This window comes from Solanum dulcamara, chromosome 1 (assembly GCF_947179165.1).
Source record: "Solanum dulcamara chromosome 1, daSolDulc1.2, whole genome shotgun sequence".
Taxonomy (NCBI): domain Eukaryota; kingdom Viridiplantae; phylum Streptophyta; class Magnoliopsida; order Solanales; family Solanaceae; genus Solanum; species Solanum dulcamara.
In genome coordinates this window covers 4,721,586-4,747,108 of record NC_077237.1, presented here as the reverse complement: position 1 = coordinate 4,747,108, position 25,523 = coordinate 4,721,586, and the positions used below count along the sequence as shown (strand labels likewise).

Sequence of the window (25,523 nt, the reverse complement as noted above, 5' to 3'; positions counted from 1 at the left end):
CCTTTTCTGTACAAATTATTGTTTCTTTTCTCTATTTTGTTTTCAGTATGACTTCTTCACTACTGTATTTTCTTTTCGTACTGTCTTTTCTATTTGCATTACTTGAATCGAAGGTCCATCGGAAACAACCTCTCTATTTTCATAAGATAGGGGTAAGTTGCAAACGACTTTTCGCGCGCGCATATAAAGCAATTCTTAATTAAAATCGTGTGGGTATAATATCTTATTGTAATTGCATGTGTAAATGTGTGATCAATTATACATGTATGTATGTGTTTTTAAAGCAGAAACTGGATGTATGTATATGTACTCGAAAGACATCAATTGTATGTGTTTTCAAATTGTGTGCACAATATTGATCAACTGTATGTAAAGTGTATATTGTATGCATGACGATCTCCGGTGAAGCAACGTTGATTTTCCAGTGGCCAACAGAAATGTGTATGAAATTGGATGACAACAAACGAATGAGGCTGGGATTGACAACGACGATTAGGGTTTACAAATGTACACAAATATGTGTGTATATATTACAAAAGTACATAATTTTGTTTTGTGATTATTTAAAAGTATCGTTATAAAGAGTAACAAACAAGTAGAATTAGCTACTAGAAGTAATTTTTCATATGAAAAATTAAAAAAATTGTATAGTGCTATTTGTGCTTAAATTCAGGAAAAGTGGCTAGCTTTTGCTTAATTATGAAATGTAACACAAATGCATTAGCCAAATACATTGTATTTATGCACATAATAAGTGTATATATGCATATACTATATCTCTAGTGGAATTCTTTGTATCCACTTACGTAACAATAGTAAAATATATTGTATTCATGGTTATACAATATCTTTATCTAACTATATCCACACGAATAATAAATATATTTGCTTTGTTGCATTTCTATTTTTCCTAATCTTTACAATGAGGCCTAGTGAATTGTGATTTGTAAAAAAAAAAAACATATCATATACTTATATGAAGGGAGTTCAAATATGTTAATCTCCAATTTTGATTACTTGCATTGGAGACTTCTGAATACCATCAAGAGGCCGTACAGACCGCGACACCTTCATTTGGAGCATAATCGCTATCAGCATATTAGCGTTGTTGTCAGTGGCGCAGTCAGAAATTCTATGAATGGGAGTTTGAAATATAAAGAAGTAAACGTATGAAAATTACAAGATAAAAACTGAGCAAGATGAGAGGAAAATAGTAATTTTAACCCGCTAAATTTACCTTGCCTTGTCATGCCCCGTTTAGGTTCTTCCTACTTTTATCCTGCTCCATCGAGCTTTTTTATACTTCTTGTGCTTTATTTTTTCTTTTGTAATTATACTTTATTTTGAACTTTTTTAAAATTCTGAATTAGTGTCCATTCAATCATATATTACTTTAAATATCACCAAGATTCTTTAAAAATGTGTAAGAATTGAGTTACTAATATTATAAATTTATAATCTATATTTAGAAGATACATAAATGACATCGTTGATTTTTTAGTTCATTTAATTCAATTTACTAGGTTAGTCATTTGTAAAGACAAATGATGAATAAATCAATTAAGTTTAGTTTAATTTTTATCTTTTTAGAATCGAATGAAAAACAATAAGAAAAAAATACTACAAAATTAAAAAAAATTCAATTAAATAGATTTTGTTAAAAGAATATTCACAACTTTTAGATTTCTTCGATTGATTTTAAATTGCTTTATTTTATATAATATTTTTTCTAACTCAATTCAAATTTAACAATAATTCATTATTTTTTAAAAGAATTTCCATGAGTTAGAACATGGGAAGAGAGTTATGTAGAAACAAAATGAGCAATATAAATAATAATAAGAAGAAATTATCAAAAATTTATCTAATAAATTTAAACAAAAACAATGATAAAAAAAATAGCATAGAGAAAAAAACAAAAATAATAAAGTTTTACATTAAACCCAAAACAATGAGGTCTTTCATTGGTTTGAGATTCTGAGCTCAAAACCTTATCTCGTCTCAATTGAACTCGAACCATTGCGGTCAACAATAAATTCCTTAGCCACCGGGTCGTGCTTCTCTTTAGTTTTAAAGGGGGTTCATTTTAATATATATATTCATAAAATCAGAAATTGACCTTGTAATTTTTCGCCTATAAAGTTCGGGAGAATCCTCTAAGATCCACGTAGCTCCGCTGTCACTGTCATCCCTGTCACGACTCTCCCTTTCACTGCTCTTATAATTGATATCTTATAAATGGTTTTATGATACTTATTTGTAAAACTTTTGAGTTATTATACATTTGTATTTGCTTTCTTAGTTTTATGGCACAAAAGATTAATAATCTGCATTAATTACTCATAAATTACTTAAACGTGATACCATCACTTAAAGTACTTAGTTTAGAATAAAAAAAAATCAAATTTGTGATGAAATGAATGAATATATCATTTTAAGTTTTTTTTTTTTTATATCAAATCGCTTGTCTATATTTTCTTATATAAGAGGTGCTAAAAATTGATAATTTTTTAATCTAAATTTTTCTTTGTCTGAAGCGGATATACTTATATGTGGCGTTTTCTTAACTTTATTAAATGCAATTTCAAGACTTAACTGGTAGGTGCATTTGCTTAAGTTTTTTTTTTATGGAATAATTTAAATAAATAAGATGTTAGACATGTATTTACAATATATTATTTTTGATATTGTTATCAAAAACTTCATTTATTAGTATGAGAATCTAAGTGGTTTAATTAAAAATTCTAAAATAATTTTATTGAAGAGTAAAAGGTTTTTTTCTTTTTTACAAAATTTTGTATTTTTATATTTTTTTGTAAACTTCAATATTGTCCAAATTAAACTAAATTATAAGGTTCACTATAAAAAAAAATGGAGGCATAAACCAAGCCTGTACTAGACTCCTCCTTGAGGCTCTCTTTCATCCTTGATATTTCCGATCAAATTTTATAAAGTCCTGATTAAAATAAAATATAAATAACAAAAATATTAAAGACGGTGAATATGTCATTTTGTTCTTAAAAATGAATGAAGTTGGTTGAATTACACATTTGTGATGAACTAATCATGAAAAAATTAATGAACTAAAATCAAAATATATTAAAAGATTCCTTAAAGTTCTTTCTTAACACTCAAATAAAATAAAAATACATTGTTTTACATGACTTTAATTTAGTGATGAGAGCATAATGTATAGTATATGGATTAGGCGTATGTTATAATTATAACATTCTCTTTTCCCTATATAAAACTGAAATAGTGATCAATCTATATATTTACTGGGTTTTGAACTTTGTGACAACTTGACTAAAAAATTTCTTACTTAAAAATAATAATGAAACACAAAAAAAAATACTTTATGGTGTATGATCAATCAAATGTAACAAAAATGAATAACTAATTTAAAGAACCTGAGTTGAAATCATAAAGTAAAATCATGCAAAAAAATAAAAAAATGATCATGAGCAAAAAAATTTGATGAGAAAACAAATATATTATTTTATCATATTAAGTCACTCAATCCTATCTCTGCCAAATTTAGTAGATTGTTAAATTTTAAAATTTTATATAAATAACTATATAATATAAATTATATATCTATATATAATTTATTTTAATAATACAAAGGCGAAAGATAAAGGGATATTTTCAGATATGGCAAATCTCTTAAGCATAATTATTTTATATGGGTATAGTTCCCTAATTACTTATAATGGTAAATATAAATTTGTTATTATACAAATGCTGTAGCAAATTATACAAAAACTGTAGCAAATTATACAAACGCTATATCCACGAATTATTGTATATTGAAATATACAAACAGTGGTATACATATGTGTTTGTATATCTAGAAAGCGATATTTTGAGAGAGGAGAAGAGAGGCGAGCGAGAGGCGAACTGTATATGTATATCTATCGAATTGTATATGTATATTTTGTCAAAAAATTGTATATATGTAACTGGTACATATATGTATTTGTATATCTGAAAAGCGAGATTGAGAGAGAGGAGGAGAGAGACGAGCGAGATCGAGAGAGCGAGATCGAGAGGCGAATTGTATATGTATATCTATCGAATTATATATGTACAATAAAATCTTGATAAAGTAATAATTTCGCTAAATGAATATTTTTCTTCGATCCCGACTTGGGCCAGTTATATTAAAATAATATTCTTGCTAAATGCATTAGATAATAATTAAAAATAAAATATTAAAGGTCTAGAAAAAATATAAAGTAATAATTACTAGAATACATAAAAAAATTATATATATATATTTAATTAATCAATAACACTAGACCAATAACTATTTTATTTTTAAAATATGATTTTATAGTTGATTCTTTTTTCTTCCCACCAAAACCAAATAGTCAAATCAAACTTTTGTTTCACACATGATTGCAAATCTTTTTTGCTAATAGTTGGATTCTCTTTCTTATGCTCACATATTGCGTTTCTTATTTTATTGATTAAATATGATTTTTGTATGCCTTTCAAATGATGAGAAGACATTATACTTGGATTATAATTTTTAAACATCTAGCTTTTCCCTTTTATAGTTAACATAAAGTTTCTTCATATTCTATATACCTGAATATAATTTGAAATATTAAACTTCACTAAATTCGTTTAGCTTTTCTAAATTTAAATAATAAATATGCTAAGACTACACTTTTTAGTTTCTTAGATTTAAACTTTTGAAATTCTTAATTCAAAATACTCTTTAAAATAATAAATATTTTTTAATTGATAAATAAATATTTTATGCATTTATCGATAAACTAATAATCTCGATAAATGAATATTTTTTCCGATCCCAAGCATATGCATTCATAGAGGTTTTACTATATATTTGTCAGAAAAATTGTATAATGATAAGTTGATAACTGATATACATATATATTTGTATATCTACAGCGAGATTTGTCATACCACGTAAATAGATAGCTTTGTTTGCTACGAGCCATAATTATTTTAAACTATATCCTAAATAGATAACATAATAATAAAATTTACCATACCACATAATTTTCCCAAAGATAAATAAAGGCTACAACCTACGTATTAATCGATTGGTTCGATTTTAAAATTTATCAATTTAATTCATTAGTTATTAATTAGTAAATATATTGATTATGAATCATGGAACAAACACGTTTATATATTATACCTTTTGCAATATTTTTGCCCACTTTAATATTTGGGGGCTTTGGTTGCCTTACCCTAGTCGTAACTTCATCTCCCGGCGGTGTGCCCCAATTTTTTCCTGCTTCATCTGAGCTGCCCGGCGGTGTGCCATTTTTGTTTTTCTGATGGAAATAGATGGACGTGAAAGAAGTGTTGATTCGGAGAGATGGGAAGATGATATGGAAGAAAGTGGGCATGGTAAATCTAAGGATTCTTCAAGTAAGCATCGAAGCAGCAAAGATAAGGATAGGAAAAGTAGTAATAGTGGCCGAAGAGAAGAGAAAGAGCATAGAAGAGATCGAGAGAAGAGCAAAGAGTTGGATAAAGATCGGTCGTCAGCTCGTGATAGAAAGAAGGAAGATCGTAGAGATCGTGGAAAAGATAAGGAGCGAGATAGGGAGAGAGATGGTGAACGGGGAAGAGACAAGGAACGGGATCGGGATACTGAGCGGGTGAGGAGCAGCAAGGATAAGGATAACGAGAAGCAGAGAGATAGGAAAAAGGAAAAAGAAAAGGAGTATGAAAGGGAAAGAGGTAGTAGAGATGTAGTTGAGAAGGAAAAAGGGAGAGAAAGAACTAAAGAGAAGGAGAAGGGGAAGGAAGCTGTGGATGAGGATGATAAAGAGAGGTCAAGAGATAAAGATAGGAGCAGTCGAAGGCAGCGAGATGAGGGTCATGATAGGAGTAAGGACAGGCGGAAGGATGAAGATTCTGATTATCATGGTGCAGCCAAGCAAGGAATTGAAGATGAAGATAGGAAACATAACAATGCAGTTGAAACAGGTGGATCACAATCTTCTGCTTCAGAGCTGGAGGAACGCATTCTGAAGTAAGTAACCCGTTGTTTATTGGCTCTGTGTTTAACACTTTGTTTGGATGGTACATTGTATTGTGTTCTAAGTACAATATGAAGATGGAGTAACCAACTTAAATTTGGAATAAAGCTGGAAACCAGAACGAGTTCTAGTAAAACCAGTCCGATACTTGATGGTGGCTCGTACTGATTAAAAATTGTAAAAAAAATTAACATTAACAAAAAAAAACAATTCACTTAGGGAGAGAGGGACTGAGAAAGAATGGTGTAGGTAAGACTACTATGATACTAGATACTAATGGAAATAATGAATATTAGGTTGTTAATGATAGTTGTTGAAAGACATAATTAAATAAATAAAAGTGTGCTCTCCCCATTGCTTAAGCATTTAGAGTTTGTCACACATTCCACCATGGTATAGAGCAGACAGAGGTCCTTAGTTCAAGTCTCATGGCCACCACGTGCTTGGTCCATGAAAAAGAACTAGGCCTCATGTGAGGAGGAGGTATGTCGAAGACATAATTAAATATACAGAAGTGTGCTCTTCCTACTGTTTAAGCTTTTATATTAGATGGTCACACATTTCAACAATAGTGATAATGATGATATCCACCCTTCTGGTGGTGATGATCTTATTAGCATTAACAATATAATTTTAACTAGAAACAAACCAGAGAAAGACGACAATGATGGTGCTAGTTTAGTAAATTTAATCTGTAATTGTTACCATTCTGTTAGTGGTTATCCATTTTTATTAATTTTGTTCAGATATTTGTTTTATCATCTGTCCTAAGCTAGCACGTTGTTTGTAGCTGTGTGCATTGGCCTCTATGATGTCTACAGTACTGGTTTAGTAATTTAACCAGGTCGGTTTTACATGCACACAATTGGTTGCTAGCTGCACAGAATTATTGAAGGATGTTTTGACACAGTAGAATCTGGATATGGTTTGATAAGTTATGTTTGTTGTACTTGATATTTATGGCTGAAGGAATGCTTATGACTGCAGGATGAAGGAAGAGAGGTTGAAGAAAAAATCAGAAGGTGCTTCTGAGGTGTTGTCGTGGGTTAGCAAGAGCCGTAAGATTGAGGAGATAAGGAATGCTGAGAAGGAGAAAGCCTTACAGCTTTCAAAGATTTTTGAAGAGCAGGTAGGCCGTCTGATGATGTACCTGTGATTCTTTTATCTGTAGGAATTGGATTGATTTGACCTCAGGTCTTCATGATATAGTACAATTTTGCAGGACAAAATGAATGGAGAAGAAAGTGATGATGAGGAGAATGATCGTCTAGCTGCAAGTATGCCTCTTCTTTCTGAATATTTCTGTTGGTTAATCTTTCTAATCAATTGTTTTATGAGACCATGCACATTCAATCAAAGTCGTAATACACTTTCTAGTCCTTGGAACAGAAACAAATAATATACTTGGTGCATTTGGCTTGTTTGGGTGCAAAGCTTCCTTTCTATGCGCTCTTCATTCATCTGCTTGATTTCACTTTTAGTCGTCCTATCTATGATTCAAAATCTGTTGGTGGGAGTCCCCTTTGTCATCCAACTCTAATCAAACTGGTGTGCATGTGAAATCCAAAGTTTTAAAGTCATCACTGGGGAAATGAAAGTAGCCAAGATCATTTCTTTCATGTAATATGATGTGTCTTTTGTGCAGTTTGGGAACCGAAATTAAATTGCCTTATTATATTCTCTGAATTGAAATATTTGAAGAATGCTCTGAATTTTGTCTTTAATTTCTCACAACAGAAGAGCTAGGTGGGATGAAAGTACTCCATGGGCTTGACAAAGTAGTCGAAGGTGGGGCTGTTGTCTTGACACTCAAAGATCAGAGCATACTTGCTGGTGATGATGTTAATCAAGGTAACCAAATAAGTGATAATGTTCATGTTTTCTCTTGTTTTGTCTCTGCTTTCAGCCTTCAGTATTTGTGGATTCGGATTTTGTAGTGACTTGAATTGTATACCCCAGAGGTTGATGTGCTTGAAAATGTGGAAATTGGAGAGCAGAAGCGAAGGAATGATGCTTACAAGGCTGCAAAAAATAAAACAGGGATCTATGATGACAAGTAAGATTTAATATATCTGTAAGCACCACTTCTTTGTAAAGTTTGAATGACTAATTTGTCTCGTTATTATTGGATGTAGGTTCAATGATGAACCTGGTTTTGAAAGGAAAATATTACCAAAATATGATGACCCAGCAGAAGAGGAGGTTTAACTTTTCATTTCCCTTTTCTCTTTACTTCTTGGAAAATATTGTATTTCCTGAATTTTGTTTAAAAGCACTTCGTCCTCAATTAAAGAAGCACGGACTTGTACATCCAATCTGTCTCTCTTATTCTAGATTTTCTTTTAGGGAGTTACTCTTGATGCAACTGGAGGTTTCAGTATTGATGCAGAGAAGAAACTTGAGGAGGTAAGTCATTTCGATCTATTTAATCATGTATGGTTTCCAGAGAGTATGTCAGGTAATATTTGTTAATACAGAGTTAACTTTTTTGATTGCCAGCTACGGAGAAGGATTCAGGGGGCTTCCTCAATCAATCGGATGGAAGATCTCAATTCTTCTGGTAAGTTATTGTCCGACTACTATACTCAAGAGGAAATGGTTCAATTTAAGAAGCCCAAGAAGAAGAAATCACTGAGGAAGAAAGAGAAGATGGATCTAGATGCCCTTGAAGCAGAGGCCAAATCCGCTGGATTGGGTGTCGGTGATCTCGGTTCTCGCAATGATAGGACAAGGCAGGTCCTTAAGGAAGAAAAGGAGAGAGCAGATGCAGAGACGAGGAGCAACGCTTACCAGGCTGCTTATGCCAAGGCTGAAGAGGCATCCAAAGCACTTCGACCCGAGAAAACTAATAACAACCAGAGAGAGGAAGATGATGCAGTATTTGATGATGATGATGAGGAGCTTAGAAAATCCTTAGAAAGAGCCAGAAAGCTTGCTTTGAGAAAGCAAGAGGGCCTTGCCAAAACCTTTCCAGAATCAATTGCTTCGCTTGCCGCTTCCCGTGCAAATGATTCAACCGTGGATAATCCAAGTTCTGCATCTGGAGAGGCACAAGAGAACAAGGTTGTCTTCACAGAGATGGAAGAGTTTGTCTGGGGTCTTCAGCTTGATGAAGGTAATTCTCTTTAATTTTGCTTGAATGATTGTGCTAATAGCCATTTCATTATGTGCAATTTCTCAAGGTAATTTGGAAGGGTTTATCCAATTGCATGTGTTGGACAGGCCATGTTTTGGAATAGGTTTGTATGCTTGCACAATTTAAGTGTTACTAGTTATGAGTAATTTGTGAATTGGGAAAAGAACACTGGATAGTGAGGTTGGGAAATTACAGAACCGGAATCAATCATTAATTTAACATGCCCTTTTTCTTCCCCTAGTGGATTTGGATTAATGTTATATGGGGTATCATAGAAACAAAATACTGCTACGCATTGCACTTGAGTCTGCAGGTATACTGACACACAATTCTGAAACTTATGACAGTTCACTCTCCAGATATATTTAAACTGAATTTTGAAGTGTTTTACAAGTAGTCACTCTTCCTTCACTCCTACTCCTGTTTTAGATGATTAAGAAACGGAAATAAAAATTTGGAGGTTTATATAGTATATTAATCTTCTCTCCAGTTTATTGACGATTTTTTTTGGAGAAGGGAAAAAACAAACCTTTTATGTGTTTTTCTGATGATGAGCATTTAGAGTTATCCTTGTTATAAGTTCTACAAAAAATCTTACAGAAAAAGCTTTTCAATAGCAAAAAAACTTATTTGTCATTGGAATTGATTCTGAGACAAGAGAGTCATACATTTCCTATCCAACATATATTTCTATGTCCTTCCAGGGACATCTGGTAGAACTGGAATGGCATAACACATTTAAGCAATCATGTTTCACGTGTTAATGTTGCATTTTTGCTGTGTTTTTTAATCATTAGCTGCAACTTACACTTTGGTCTTTACTGGAACTTGGCAAAGGCTTTCAATGGTGATATATCTGATATTACCTGTTTCATCTTGTAGAGGAACAAAAACCTGGTAGTGATGATGTTTTCATGGACGAAGACGTATTGCCAAAACCCTCTGATGAAGAAATGAAGAATGTGGATGGTGGTTGGACCGAAGTGAAGGAAACCAAGGAAGAGGAACCCTCTGTAAAGGAGGAGGAAATGGAAGTAACTCCAGATAATACGATACGTGAAGTTCCAGTTGGAAAGGGTTTATCAGGGGTTCTCAAACTTTTGCAAGAACGAGGTACACTCAAGGAAGATATTGAATGGGGTGGTCGAAACATGGACAAGAAGAAGAGCAAGCTCATAGGCATCCGTGGTGAAGATGGGAAAAAGGAAATACACATTGAAAGGACTGATGAGTATGGGCGAATTGTAAGTACTTTTACTTGATTAATTCAGTTTTTGGATTCTCTAACTTCTATTCACCAGTAGTTTTGTGCTGTTAACCCCTTCAACCACTTGTAGATGTCTGTACCTTCTGATAGGGTAATTTTTGCTGTGTCTATCCGTCTGATAGGGAAAATTTTCCTCTACCAAAATTCAGTAGTCTATCTTATTATCAATAAGATTATGAGATTTATTTTTTTATTCATTTTTTTAAGGAGGAAACTTTTTTCATAAATTGATGTAGCCATCTCTTTGAATACCATAAAACTCCAACTCTAGTACCTGTGTATGGACATAAAATGGGATGGAGGGAAATTTCTAAGTTACAGCAGGTAAGGATGGCGAGCTTACTCCTGTACTCCTACCCTGTCCATTATCGCTGTGAAACTTTTGCACCCATGTCATTTGATTTAGCTGTAATGAGATTGGAAATATGGTGGTTGAGAGGGGGTAGTCTTTAATCTCAACATAATAAAACTGGCTTGTAATGACACTTATCAAATAAAAGAGGGGAGGGGAGAGTGGGGGACGACTGCTGAGCACCTGTTTAATGAATTTCCTTATGGCTCTATGAACTTTTGCTAGTGTAGCCTCATCTTTCAATTGATATGTGGCTTCTTCTTCTTCAGCTGACTCCAAAGGAGGCTTTTCGGTTGCTTTCACATAAATTTCATGGGAAGGGGCCTGGGAAGATGAAGCAAGAAAAGCGTATGCGGCAATACCAGGAGGAGCTGAAGATAAAACAGATGAAAAATTCAGATACTCCATCACAATCTGTGGAGAGGATGAGAGAAACTCAAGCTCAAACAAGAACTCCATATATTGTTCTTAGCGGACATGTTAAACCAGGGTTTGTGTTTTCTTACTCGATTTAAAGTGCTTTAATTCAAAACGTAGGTCTTTTTCCATGGAATATTAACTATGCAGTTGGCTTGTCAGTTGCCTAGGGCAGGGTTCTTACACTTCTTCCTTGTTGAAGTTTCATCAATTTTGATTTGACCTTTGAGATTCATTTCTTCAGTGCATTCCTTTGTTCTTTGCTGTCAAGTCGGAACAAATATTCGAAGTTTCGAGAATATTAGTCTTTGTTAACAGTGATTTTTGTTTTATCTCATGGGTGTTCACATTTGTTGTATCTAAAGAAGTCCCACTTTACCTTCTTGAAATTTTACGACCCTATAGATAATGTAGTTGAAATATATGTATAACATGTATATTTATACTGGATCTCTCATATTTTCCTGTCACAAGCTTGTGTTTTTATATATCTCCGACATTCTTAATGGTTTGTAATTGCGAAGTGTTCCGTCATTTTCAGGCAAACTAGTGATCCTCGAAGTGGTTTTGCTACTGTTGAGAAGGACTTACCTGGAGGTTTGACCCCCATGCTTGGTGATAAAAAGGTCAGTGTCTTTTGCTGATGATGACACTTACATAGCTGGCTATTATGATACTGATTTACTTTTGCTCACTAGCTGTCCCACCTGGACACATATTTTTACAGTCTGGATTGCTTCTCATGCTATGCTTAATGCTTGTCATCTTGCTTGAACAGTGTGATCCAATGTGCTTATTATTCATGATCCAAACGATTGTGCGTTTTATTTTTTATCTAGCTTGTAGTATGTTGTATGATTCACATTCATAGTTGGAGCAAATTGTTGTTGTCTAAAAATTTTCATGATTGGGATGCAACATCCCTGAAGAGGTGTAGCCGGAAGGTTGTGTCTTTTGTCCTAGAATCTGTCTTCTTTAGTTTCACTCTTCCTGCTTAAACCTACCCCCTCGATAAGTAGGGTATACTTATAAACAGTTCTATATTATAGTATTTGGTTAGTAACGGTTGCATTTAGTTATATTCTTTTTTGTTAAAATGCCCTTGATTAGATATGAAAAATGCCCTTGCTGTTTTATTATTCCTTAGTTATTTAAGGATATGAATTTCCTTAACGTTTAAGTAGGGCTAATTAGTCTCTGTCCTTAGCTGTGTGTGCGTGCGCATGTACTTGTGTTCTATTGAGGATATTGATTTTCTGTTTATTATTTCACTTAAATCAATGATCAGATACATGCTAACATCAATAGTGGTATGTCTATCCATATAGACTTTTCAATGTACCCAAACAAAAAGACCGTTTTCAAGCATGCCACTGATACTGAACTGCTGTTATTTCCGAAAGACAATGAAATATCATCCTTTTTTTAAAACCTTCCACGAACCCCTAACTAAGTCGGATCCCCCCTCCCCACCCCACCTAACATCAACTGTGCATTGGTTGATTGTCCTCGTAGGGGTAGAAGTTTAAAGCAAAGTAGGGCTTACATTTGTCCCTATGTCTGCTGCAGTGATCCGTTATCTGATGTTAATGTTTTTTTTAAGTGCTTGTACATTTTTGCCTCTATTTATGCTTATTCGATCGCATCTAGTTCTCAGGGTTGTAATTTTTATCGCTTCGTCTTTCAGGTTGAACACTTTTTGGGCATAAAGCGCAAGTTTGAACCAGGAGGGGGGAGTTCACAAAAGAAGCCGAAAAATTAGTTGTGTATACTTCTTGCGGTTCAAGATATCCTTTTGCTTTATGCACAAGCTCTCTTGTAATTGTACATAAACTCTATCTAGGCTGGCGTGAAAGGTTCAATGGTGGTGATGCCTCTGTTAAATGACATAGTAACATTTGAAAATGGTAGTACTTCACAGGTTGTTGAACAATGCTACTGTTGCCTTGATCCCTTTTTGACCTTAATCACAATTTCAATCCTGCAGAGCATTATAACAATTCTTATGTATTTGTCTTCTGGCTGAATCTAAATTTCATTTAGACCTTCAAAGTATGATATGTTTCAATTGAAAATCTCAATACATGATAAAATGCGAAAGCTCATATTTTTGAAAAGAATATGTGCATGTTCACGACTATTCATTATGTAGAAAAGTTAATTATATAAAATGTCTCTTATAATTATTATTATTATTATTATTATATATACTCAACAAAAATTTGAACACAAAAATTGGAACATGCATGATGTTTTATGGCTTATTGAGGTTATAATATAGTTAAAAGAGATGGATATAGTTTAAGTAAACTTATTCATGTAATAGGTGTTTGTCAAAATTTTGAGTTGAATGTGTCTATTAAAAATATTTTATCATATGTTCATGTGCTGAATCAAAACATATTGTAGTTTGAATATCTAAATAGAATTTAATGCTAGTTTAAGGGGTTATCGATATGTACTTCCTTTGTCTTTTTTGAAAAATTGACACGATTTTGACCTTCATATAAGTTTGATGATATCAATACTCAAATTTGTTATAGTCTTGGTGGATAGAGTTACCTGTTATTTGTTGTTGGTGGAATGTGGCAGGAATTTTATGATTTTGTTGAGGTACGCAAAAGCTGCCTAGACACTGCGGTCTTAAAAAAATTCAAACATCTAGAGTTTGTGATGTAGATTTCATCCTATTCTGAGGCACTTTTGTCAAAACAAAAACACACTAAAAGAAGTTTGGAAGAGATGCTAGAAAGAATAAGGACCACAAGATTTGGATAGCCTTTACTTCATCTTCCTTCTTTTATCACAACTATTACATATAGTCATTCTGCCTATCAATAATGAACTAAGAAGCTAAAAAAGGATTCAAATAATGGCAATGCATCATTATTTTCGTACAGAAACAACTGCGCCTTGTCAATGGCGGACCCAAAATTCCGTCAACGACACCAAACTTAGAATTTTCACTAAAAGGATTCAAATTTACATGACTCAGGAGCCGGCCTCAGATAACCAAAAAGACAGAATCCAGGAGGTAACAATACGGCAATCCAATCAATTTGCACCACTCGAATCAGTTTTCAGGCGGCGTCTACTTACAGGGATTGGCACAGCTTCTGTAGTAGCTTTGGGCGCCAATTTTGCTGGAATTACTAGTTCCTTACTAGGCCTATCGCCTGATGGAGCTCGGAGTCTCAGGCTTGATGTAATTTATCCTATCGGAGGTTATACTCGATGCCTTGATACAAATGAAGGATTTGGTCAGTAAGTAGTTATACCATTTTTATATGATCGGTATTTAATTGAACACCAAGTTTTATACTACTACTAGAAATTGCACTTTTTGTGACGACAATATGAGTTGCCACTAAAACTATCACGTTTTGTGACGGATTCTCTTTTTTGTTACAGAGTTTGTATATCCATCACATTGGGTGGGAGATCAAACTGTATTGTACCGAGCAGCCGGAAAAGCAGAACGATCACTAGATCCGCCATCGCTGCGAGATCGGAGGGGTAAAAATGTAAATGAACCGGTGGTTGCATTTGGTCCCCCGGGATCAAATGGGGAGCTTAATGTTAGTGTCATTGTTGCTCAAGTTCCTATTGATTTCTCGTAAGCTCCTCCCTAATCTTACCTTAAAATGTAATAAATTGCATATGCGCTCCAACTTTGGGTGTACATAAGTAGACACTTATTATTTGTTCAACTTTATACATATTTAAACATCTATTTGTGCACGCCCAAAATTGGAGGACATAGATTCTAGTTAGAGGCGGATCAAGGGTTTTGAATCTCTGAACGCCACGCTGCTTTGAACAGTCGAACTTGCATTCCTACGATAGTAAATCTAAGCTTTAACCACTGACACCAAAAGACTTATTATTTTCAAGGGTGCCACGTTTAATATTTATACTTTCCTTATAAATATATATACGAATATACATGTATATATAGATTTTCAATCAAGAGCGGGGGTGGCATGGCACTCCCTCGGAACAACATAAATCCGCCCCTGATGCTAGTTGATGTCAAATTAAAAGACATGCATATTTATGTATTGTGCCAATTATTTTGTTGTTATTTGATTTATTGTCCATTTGTTAAGCTTCTACATGATGTCTTGTTATTTTGATCCCAACGAGATTTTTGGCAGGATAGAGACATTTGGAGGACCAAAGGAAGTAGGAGAGGCCATTGTGAAGATTATTACAGGATCAGGCAAAAGACCTAATGTGAAAGGGACACTAATTCAAGCAAATTTAAGAGATGATTCTAACAAAAAATTTTACACATTAGAATTCCAAGTTGAAAGCCCTACATTTCAGAGACACAATGTTGCTGTTTGTTGTGCCAGAGGAGGAAAGTTATTCACTTTGAATTCACAAGCTCCACAATCAATTTGGCCAATGGTGAAAGAAGATTTCTACAAAATAGCTCATTCTTTTAGCTTAACATCATGAAGTCGTAAACCGAACAGAATATAGGCTTGCTTGCTATATTTGATTCAGGACCTTTTGATGTTGCGACTCTTTTAGATTTAGTGCCTAATAAAAGAAAAAAATTTAAATTTAAGATCTCTGATTGATAATACGGAAAAGGCTATAAAATAAAAGAAAGAAGGCGAGTTCGAACTCTCATTCAAAAGGGCTTATACAAATAGTTAAGTTCAGTTGGGGTTTTTGTGGTAAAGTATAAAGCTTTTTGTGTTGATTCAATTAGAAAGCTGTAAAAGGGTCTTTTGTTACATTTCTTTCTTTCATTTCTTTAGTCTCTTTTTCTTTATTTTATTTTATTTCATTTTTTATTTTTAGGGAAAGGGAGAGACCAATATGCTATGGGCATCATTATAAATTCTGTTAATACTAAACAATTTGTTTGATAATGCTCTTAATCTCTTTTTTCAAACAATTATGGGATATTAGGATAAAAGAGAATATGGATCATTTTCCATATACAACAACATCTTCAGTGTAATCTCATAAATCATCTTTTCATATCTGAAGTTTAAACAAATATAATGACATTGATAATGATTTCGATAAATTTGGGAACTATATTTGTTATTTTGTAGTACTACAATTTTTTTTAAAAAAAATTCTGGTCCATGTTATCAATTCAGAATTAGAATCACCACATAACTAAATGAGTTGAATGAGCAACTTAAGGACTTTCTTGATAAACGTTTCATTAGGCCAAGTGTTTCATCATGAGGTGCCTTAATCCTTTTTATTAAAAAAAAAATGGTTTGCTCCCAAATGTGCATTGATAATCGACAGTTAAATAATTGCGAATAAGTATCTTTTGCCACAAATCAACGATTTTTTCTACTAGCTCCTAGGGAGCAAAGCATTTTTTAAAGTTAGATTTGAGTTCCGAATATCATTAGCTAAGATACAAAATCTTATAAGATTGCCTTCGCTGTGGCCATTATGAGTTTTTAATGTTATTCTTGACAACTTTAGGCCATGTGGTGTTCAGTGAGGGAATTAAAATAAGCCCATAAAAGACATAAGCAATCAAGAATTGGCCTAAGCAGATGATGCAAATTGAAATCCAGAATTACTTGCGTTTGACCGGTGATCATAGGAGGTTTTTAAAGGATTTTCCCCATCACCCATGTAAATGTTGGCAACAACATTGACTAAGTTAATACAGAGAAACTAAATTTCAATTGTCCAATGTTTGTGAGTGAAGTTTAACAAGTAAAGTTTTTAAGAGTTAGAAAAAAAAAGTTGATCATTGCACCGGTACTAGCCTTGCCTATAGGTTTGGAACGTGGTTTGGTGTATTGTGATGCCTCCTTGGTACGTATACTGATAGATAATTAAAAAAGATATATTAAAAAATTATGAGAAGAACTATCCAATGCACGATCTAGAATTATAGTTAAGTTAAAATTGCATTAGAAGTGTAAAAATAAAAATAATAATAAAATCACACATATGACTTTCAAGATTCCACCACTTTTTTAGGGGTTCCAATATTTTCTCCTAACTAGGTCGTAAGTCTTCTTATTAGGACACGTGTCTATATTAATCTTTATCCCTTAAATTAAACAACATTAATTAATTAATACTAATTTCTAATTATTATCACAAGTTACTAATTAACCAAAAAAAGGCCCCCATGCACGTAAAACCACAACACATCCCTAAGAATAGGAGCACACCTAATTAATTAACAGTCATAAAAGAATTGAACAACCTTAATCATTGCTAAATTAACGTTTGATTAGGTCTTAATCTAAGAATTTTCTCTTCTTCCATGTTTTAACCCCAACCCCTTTTACTAGATTGTCGTATGGAAGCTTGAAAAAACATCAAGATTTTCCATTAATGTAAGTAATTTTCCTTTAATTTTCATTGCATTTGTCTCGAATTACGTGCCTAATCTTCTTTATTGTGAATGTACATGTCTGTTATTGCTTACAGGTTGTTGAATTTCATGTGATTTTTGTGTTTGGATTTAGATGTTTGTACCTAGGGGGCTATGTACAATGAAGGGTTCAATTGAATTTCGTTTGTTGGAAAATTATACAATATATACATTGTTGAATCTGCAAGGCTCTAATATGTAGTGACAAATATGGTTCAATCTTGCATTTTCTTGAATTCCCTTGTTAGAATTCCTTGTGGTCCAGAGAAGTAATGCATCGGGTTGCCCTTGTTAGAATTTCTGGCTCTGCCATTGCTTGTATTACATGTTAATTGTTCATAAGTTGCATAATAAAATGTGTTTTTTTTTTCTCTCTCTCTCTGCTTATTGATTTTCCTGAGCCGGGATCTTTCGAAAACAACCTCTGTACCTCCACGAGATAAGGATAAGATTTGCATACACTCTGCACTTTCCAGACCACAACACACTAGGTGTGTTGTTGTTATCTTTCTAGTCCAGAGTGATATCATCAACTACAGGATAGCTCATGAGTAAGCACAACAAACTCTCTACTTTTTCAAAGGTCTGTATACACTCTACCCTCCCCAGCTACTACAGGTGGAATTACACGGGGTTTGTTGTTGTTGTTTTGTACTTTAGTCCAGTATAGGTGTTTACTTTTCATTTGGTACTAGTATCTTGCTCTTGTTTGTTGTATTGAATCTTTACTGGTATTGATTTGGCTCTCTAATTTGTGTGTATTGTTGTGTTTTAATGGGATTTATATAGCTGACATGACTAAAGGGGGTGCGGAAGATAATATTGTTCTGAGTAATGGTGATAAGATGTTGGCACCAAATTATAATGGGAATTTAAAGGGCAAGAACAGTTTGGAGAGTGAGCTCGAGTCGATACTTGTGAGGCAGCAGCAGCAACATCAACATAATCGCGATTTAGTTGGTGAACGGGAGAGAGATTTGAATATATCAAGGAGTGGTAGTGCTCCTCCTACTGTCGAAGGATCGCTTAGTGCTGTTGGAAGTTTGTTTAGGAATTCCAATTTAGCACAATCTAATAATAGTAGTAACAACAAGAACAATGGTGGTGGTAATTCTAGCAATGACATTTTGACAGAAGAGCAAATTCGGTCACACCCAGCGTATTTAGCGTACTATTACTCAAATGTCAATCTTAATCCGAGATTGCCTCCACCGTTGTTATCTCGAGAGGATTGGAGAATTGCTCAGAGGGTTCAGGCAGGAGGATGTGCATTTATGAGCAAGAATTTGATGGAACAAGGTAGTGGTTCATCCTTGTTCGCGATGCAGCCTGCTTTTCCTATACAGAGAGCAGAAGATGAATTGATAAAGCTGAGGAAGACTGCTGCAAGGAATCTTTCACGAGGAACATTGGAATCGAACAATGGAATTGGTGCGAGGAAAAAGAGTTTCGCGGACATAGTTCAGGTGATTTCTCGTCTTGTGCTGGTATATTTACTTCACCGCTGCATCCTTTCTATATTCAAATGATTCTGTTTAGTTCATTGAAGTAATCAATTTACCAACACTTTCTCAAGTTGATGTGTGTTCGTGACAGATTAACATTGTTTTTTTTTTCTTTTTTGGTGAGTTTAGATTATAAGATGATGAATTCCATTTACTGATAAAATGTATGCGAAGATATGGGTCCTCTTCGAAGGAAATATCAATCAAGACGTACATATTGGAGCTCCAATGGCCACTCAGAACCCCCTATTGGAACACGATTTCATACGAAAACTATCATCTTTTCAACATCTATCATGTCAAATCATCGAGAAAATGAACTAGATGCAGAAATGTACACCTGAATCCATGAGTTCCAATGAAGACAACCGCGTTCTCCTCCTCCACTTCTCATGATACTTCTGAGTCTTTTGAATTAAGATGAGATACTTTTCTTTTTCAGGAAGGACTTGACCAATCTGCACTCTCATCTGCTGATCTTTCACACACTGAAAGCACAGAACACACAAAGACATCGCACAATGGAAATGCTCCTCCTGGCTTTTCTGGATTGGAAAAGATTCAGAATCCTAATCCACATCATCCTGATTCTTCCACATCTGCCATCAATTCATCGATAAGAAGGAGTGGAACACCTGAACCTCGACCATATACAAGATCACCTAGTCCCCAGATTTCAGTTGACATAACTAGCTCAAAAGGCCTCAATGGTGACGTATCTGATCTTACTACCTCTTTGTCTCGCCTTCAACATGATGATAATATGCAGCAGACTTGGCTTCAAAATAGAGTATCAAATGGTTATAGGCAGGGCGTGCAGCATCAACTAACTGAATACTATGGAGCTGAAAAATTAGGAACTATTTCCGATTTTATTGACCATAATCCCACCTTCTACCTTGATGGACATACGGATTACCTAAGTCCTGAGTTTGTGAGTCAAAACTCTAGAGTCCAACACCATGTCAATAACAATCACGTTGTTGATTCTACCGGATATTTACCTGGTGGATACAAATATAATCAGAAGCTGGTGTTGAATAACAATCTTGGTAAGGTTTATTGATCAATCATGATATCATGTGCATTGAAATTTTGAATCCTAAAGCTTTTCTGCTCACATCGTTTTAAAAATGTGTTAGGTTCTCATTTAAATGGTTTCAGTGGGAATGAACACCATTTGAGGAGTGAACCGAAATATGCAACTTCTCATGGCAATACGGACTTGAAAGTTCTTGGAACAATATATGCTGATGCATCACTCCCGCAACAGAAGCAACAATACTGCCCGTCCTTAATACGTAATTCTTGCAGTTTAACGGATAGGTATCATGTGATTCATGATCTTGGCTCAGGCCAAGAGAATAAAATAGCAAATTCATTGTATGTGACAGTAGGATCCATAAGTCCTATGTATCAGAGTGATCCTCTCCCACAGATTCCTCCTGCCTTGAGAAATTCTACTGATGAATCTAAAAGTTCATGGCATTCAGAGAACGTTGCTGATGGAAATGTTTCACAATCTCTGCTGGAAGATCTCAAGAACAACCCCAGGTCGTTAGACCTTTTGGACGTTCTCAATCATGTTGTAGAATTCAGGTGCGCCTAAGCTGCTTTTTCCATATATACTTTAGTTATATCATCTCTTTTTTGTTTTCCTTTAACTGTCTTTTTTAATTACTTAGTAAGGATCAGTATGGGAGTCGATTTATTCAAAAGAAGCTGGAAACTGCCACTATTGAAGAAAAGATGAAGATATTCCCAGAAATTCTTCCTCATGCTCACAGTTTAATGACAGATGTCTTTGGAAATTATGTCATACAAAAGGTACGTGTAGTCGTTTAAACCATCATTATCTTTCTCTTCTTGCTTCTTGGCTTGTTTTTCCTTTTCTAACTGTATACTATCCTAGATGAATTTTGTATTGATTGCCATCTGTTAATCAATGTAAACAGTTCCTTGAGCATGGAACGGAGAGTCAAAGAAAAGAACTTGCAAGGCAACTTATCGGTCATGTTTTGCCTCTGAGTCTTCAAATGTATGGTTGCAGAGTTATTCAGAAGGTTGATCCTTATGCTTTATTCTGTATAATAGCTTAGTCTAGATATCAAAAGCCTACCAAAATAAAAGGGGTTGATTTCATGTATTACTATCTCTTGTTCCTTGTACCTCAATTATCGTGCTTTGTTGAAGTTTTTGTTATATTACTATGTGTTGTTTTTGTTGCTTGTGTTATTATTTGTTGTTTCCTGTGCTTCCGTTACTTCTTTTTCGGGACTGCTTTGGATTGTTTTTCCTTGAGCCGGGGGTCTCTACGAAACAATCTCTCTACCTCTGAGGTAGGGGTAAGGTCTGCGTACACTCTACCCTCCCAGACCCCACTTTGTGGGACTACACTAGGTATGTTGTAATTTCATGTACGGTCACTGACTTTTACTCACTATCACAGTAAAGTCACAAACTATTTTGTCACATTAAAGTAATTGAACTTTACCCGCTATAACAGCAAAGTCAGCAGAAGAGAGAGTACTATATCCTTGCTGAATAGTTCATCCTTTTGTCCCTTATTTCTGGATTACGGAATGAGACATATTACGATGATCACAGGCTTTGGAGGTCTTTGATGTGGAACTGCAGAAGCAAATGGCTACAGAACTAGATGGCTATGTGATGAAATGTGTTCATGATCAGAATGGTAATCACGTTATTCAGAAGTGCATAGAGTATGTACCTCAAGATCGAATTCACTTCATTGTAGCTTCCTTCTTCGGGCATGTTGTGTCTCTATCAACACATCCTTACGGCTGCCGTGTCATTCAGGTACTGATATGCTTTCTTTTTTCGGTTCTTTGTTTTGTTGTGTTGAGTTCCCTCAATCACTTTGGATCTCTTCATTTTCAGAGAGTCCTTGAGTACTGCAACAACCCAGAGACACAAAAGATCATTATGGATGAAATAATGCAGGCTGCCGGTACTCTAGTGCTGGATCAGTATGGAAACTATGTCATTCAGGTAATAGACTTAATTAAGACGTTTTCATCTTGATTTCATCATTACTTGACATCGTTGCTTCACTAACTAAAAAATTCTGAATTAGTGAAAAGGGGAAATTTCCGCTTCTTATCTCTTTTTAGTTGATTTTATGTGTTGTTATGCTTTACCTTTTTGCTATACAGGAAGGGTATGGTGTTGCTGTCATTTCTCGTTTTGTTGAACTCATCTCTCTCTCTAAGTTTTTACTTAGCTTTAAAAAATGTTCGTGGAGATTTAGGGAGAACATAGGTGGAAATACTATATGCTCATGAGAACTGGAAATCAACTGAACCTTTTGGAAACATCTTAGTCTGAAGAAACAATTCAAATAATACCTCATAATGCTTTATCGTGGTTTTTGTGTGATCTTATCGTCATCATATTTCAATCCGTGATAATTCTTTGTGCCTAGAGGATTCTCAGTATTTAAGGACTAACATCATAAGCTGATGAATTTGGCATAAATCTCCTGGTCCTGAGTTCTGGTCATCTGTAAGGCCTAGCCTTCTTTCAAAGTCTCGAGGCACTTCTCATTTGCCCTGAAACTGCCTTGTTGAATGCTGGTTTATATCAAGTACGTTCTTAGTAGTGTAGACGACCAAGTTACAGGAACAAAGCTCTTTACTATACCTACTGATAAAAATTCAGGCAAAAATTAATTCTTTGATTCCAACTGGCACAAGAGGTTTCTGACTATAAGTTGTATCCACCTTTGCTAGAATGTCTGATATGCTCGATTTAAGCTGATTGTATGTGCCCTGAAATCTTCAGCAATATCCTTTAGTTGGCTGAATATTTAGTGAAAATGTGGAGTTTGTTTTCCAACTTCGACTTTCCTGTTGAAACGATGAAAGGTGTTTATGCAGCTCCTGTTTACTACAGTACTAGCTTTCATTTTTGAACTTCTGAGTACTGCTAAATGTCTGCAGTAGACAATGTGAAAGTCTTTGGTTTTTGTATTATAAGTTGCTGCCCTTCTGTTCTTGCTCCTTATTTCGGACTTCTTCCTACTTCTCTAGCATGTACTTCAACACAGTAAACCACATGAGAGGTCTGATATAATAAGCAAGCTTACTGGACAAATTGTAAAGATGAGTCAGCACAAGTACGCTTCTAATGTCGTTGAGAAGTGCTTGATTTTTGCAACTCCAGAGGAGCGTCAAATTCTGGTGAACGAAATGCTTGGTTCAACACAAGAAAATGAGCCTCTACAGGTCTGTTACTATTTCTTTATTTACGCAGATTTTGCACCATTCTGTTCTGAATTTGAAAGGAAAAATGCTGAAAAGCGAAGAAAAAAAAGAACATGTCATCTCTTATTCTTGCATGTGTTAAGAGGACATTCTGCATCCGTGCTTCTGGTGTTTGCTTTAGCACGTGAAAGAGTATTTAGTGCGATGAACATTCACTTCGTTTACTATAAAACACTTAAAATCCTGATAATTATGTAGTCTGGAAGAGAATGCCTTAGCAACAATATGAATCACTACAAACACCAGGACGCTAATCAGGACCTCCAGGAGAAGTCACAACGCATTTGTTCTTATGATAGAAATCTTAGTCGTCATGACAATAGATTTGGTGGACTATGTAGTACTTCAATCCTTAGCTTAGTAATCGAAACATACAACAAGGTTGGATAAGATATTTGCTTAACTTGCTAATAACAATTATAATCCCTTCTCTTCCTTTTCCATCGCCCTGTCTCTTCCTTTCCTCGTTTATCAGTAAAGTTCAGCAACGTAGTCAAGGTAAGTGAACAAAATAGGCTTCACGGATAGAAACTATTAAACTAAGCACTAACTATAGGTAACCAACATGTTTGGCTTAATCTAGAGAGTGGACTCTGTATGTGAGTGATTGAGATATGTAAGGATAACAGAAGCTGCAAATCTTATACATAGTTTGGGTGCTGGTCTTTCTCGGACCCTGCTAACGTGAGATGCCCCTTTTTTGCATACATTCCATATCCACAATAACAAAAGCTTCTCTTTTTCTTTCTCTCCTTTGAGCATTTTCATCGTCGTGGAAAATTCATCATGTTAAAGTTTGACAGTCTTCATTTATGATCACTTCAATTTTCAAATGTAGGCTATGATGAAGGATCCATTTGGCAACTATGTTGTGCAAAAGGTTCTTGAGACATGTGATGATCAAAGTCGTGAACTAATTCTTTCGCGTATTAGAATACATCTTACTGCCCTCAAGAAATACACTTATGGCAAACACATTGTATCTCGTGTTGAAAAACTCATCGCGACAGGAGGTTAGTACATCCCCCTCCCTGGATATGTACTTACAATGTTTCCTGGTACTATAGTCTTTAGTAAACTTATAAAGATCATTGTATCGTCTTTTTTTTTCCAGAGAAACATGTGGCTTTATCGATGAAATCTTCTCGAGGCAATCCAGTTTTGAAGAACTGAAGACATTTTTTTTTTGTGTACAGCTTATAAATAACAACTGTAAATAAGCAGCAATCTAGTTTTGCTTCTGCCTAAATAATTGTAAATGGAAACCTTGTAAGTATTTTTTGGGTAGTGAAATGAGGCAACTTACTATATGCTACATGTTTTTTCTGAACTATTGTAAATAAGCTGATACTTCTCAAGCATAAAAAAAATAGGATATTTTGCATATTATCTTTTTGTATAATCATCTGATATTCGGAATTTATTTGTCCGACTAATCCCGAGTGACAGTGCATAAGACCTTTTAAGGGGAAGTTCCCAATGGTTATTACGTATGAAATATGAAAAAATGTTGCTTTATCTTTTTCTTTAATCAACTTTTATTTATACATGAATCAATAAATAAATTATTATTAGTAAATTATTTAAATTCTGAAAAACAGTTTCTTTTGCTCTCTAATAACACTAATTTTCTTTCGAAGATTAGTCAAATACTCACTTTTTTAAAAATAAGTATTTTTTACCTTAAAAAACTTGGGCAAATAAATTATATGACACTTTTTATGAGTGTGGATATGAAAAAGTTGATTCCCCTTGCATAGGTCTTACTCTGTTGCCATATTTATAAACAAAAATAACTTTCACCGATAAGTGACGAAAGTATTTATGTTTCTTTTTTAAAAAATGGCTTAAAATACACTTAAATTATACTCATTTTCTTATTACACATTTTAACTTTGTGGGGATCCTATAACCCCTTCCCTCTTCTTTGTTAGTGTATTATTCACTGATCTAGACAAAGTGGCTAACCACCCTACATTAAGCGCGTAAGATAAAATTTAAACATTTAATGTACAGTTTTAACACACCCACAAAACTAAAGCGTCAACAAGCTCACATTTTTTGAAAAAATTTCACCACGAAGAAGCAAGTCACAACTTCATTACAGTCAAGTATATTATGATTCAAAAGAAAAACACAAGTAACTGAAAAGATT

General features: G+C 34.3%; 3 protein-coding genes across 3 annotated transcripts; all 3 read left to right on the top strand.

The window, feature by feature from the left end:
- Positions 1-5,191: 5,191 nt before the first annotated feature.
- Positions 5,192-13,198, top strand: LOC129899070 (SART-1 family protein DOT2). The gene is made up of 12 exons (XM_055973865.1): positions 5,192-6,019; positions 7,014-7,155; positions 7,249-7,303; positions 7,764-7,877; positions 7,986-8,082; positions 8,162-8,228; positions 8,373-8,432; positions 8,526-9,141; positions 10,045-10,406; positions 11,051-11,271; positions 11,740-11,824; positions 12,886-13,198. The coding sequence occupies exons 1-12, from the start codon at positions 5,316-5,318 to the stop codon at positions 12,958-12,960; spliced, it is 2,598 nt and encodes an 865-aa protein (XP_055829840.1). The 5' UTR covers positions 5,192-5,315; the 3' UTR covers positions 12,961-13,198.
- Positions 13,199-13,942: 744 nt separating this feature from the next.
- Positions 13,943-15,774, top strand: LOC129899065 (psbP domain-containing protein 7, chloroplastic). The gene is made up of 3 exons (XM_055973852.1): positions 13,943-14,458; positions 14,610-14,814; positions 15,356-15,774. Exons 1-3 carry the CDS (start codon positions 14,071-14,073, stop codon positions 15,660-15,662), a joined length of 900 nt encoding a protein of 299 aa, XP_055829827.1. The 5' UTR covers positions 13,943-14,070; the 3' UTR covers positions 15,663-15,774.
- Positions 15,775-17,425: 1,651 nt separating this feature from the next.
- LOC129886238 (pumilio homolog 4-like) lies at positions 17,426-24,731 on the top strand. The gene is made up of 11 exons (XM_055960829.1): positions 17,426-17,539; positions 18,367-19,043; positions 19,525-20,134; positions 20,225-20,681; positions 20,768-20,909; positions 21,038-21,145; positions 21,690-21,902; positions 21,984-22,094; positions 23,135-23,329; positions 24,207-24,381; positions 24,483-24,731. The coding sequence occupies exons 2-11, from the start codon at positions 18,372-18,374 to the stop codon at positions 24,539-24,541; spliced, it is 2,742 nt and encodes a 913-aa protein (XP_055816804.1). The 5' UTR covers positions 17,426-17,539; positions 18,367-18,371; the 3' UTR covers positions 24,542-24,731.
- Positions 24,732-25,523: the final 792 nt, after the last annotated feature.

Excerpts from the sequence above, each read along its gene's own strand:
- LOC129899070 (XM_055973865.1), top strand. The coding sequence starts at position 5,316 with ATGGAAATAGATGGACGTGAAAGAAGTGTTGATTCGGAGAGATGGGAA. Across the intron at positions 7,156-7,248 it reads CAAAGATTTTTGAAGAGCAG|GACAAAATGAATGGAGAAGA; the intron begins GTAGGCCGTCTG and ends ACAATTTTGCAG. Across the intron at positions 7,878-7,985 it reads TGGTGATGATGTTAATCAAG|AGGTTGATGTGCTTGAAAAT; the intron begins GTAACCAAATAA and ends TGTATACCCCAG.
- LOC129899065 (XM_055973852.1), top strand. The coding sequence starts at position 14,071 with ATGGCAATGCATCATTATTTTCGTACAGAAACAACTGCGCCTTGTCAA. Across the intron at positions 14,459-14,609 it reads TGATACAAATGAAGGATTTG|AGTTTGTATATCCATCACAT; the intron begins GTCAGTAAGTAG and ends TTTTTGTTACAG. Across the intron at positions 14,815-15,355 it reads CAAGTTCCTATTGATTTCTC|GATAGAGACATTTGGAGGAC; the intron begins GTAAGCTCCTCC and ends GATTTTTGGCAG.
- LOC129886238 (XM_055960829.1), top strand. The coding sequence starts at position 18,372 with ATGACTAAAGGGGGTGCGGAAGATAATATTGTTCTGAGTAATGGTGAT. Across the intron at positions 19,044-19,524 it reads GTTTCGCGGACATAGTTCAG|GAAGGACTTGACCAATCTGC; the intron begins GTGATTTCTCGT and ends TTTCTTTTTCAG. Across the intron at positions 24,382-24,482 it reads AAAACTCATCGCGACAGGAG|AGAAACATGTGGCTTTATCG; the intron begins GTTAGTACATCC and ends TTTTTTTTCCAG.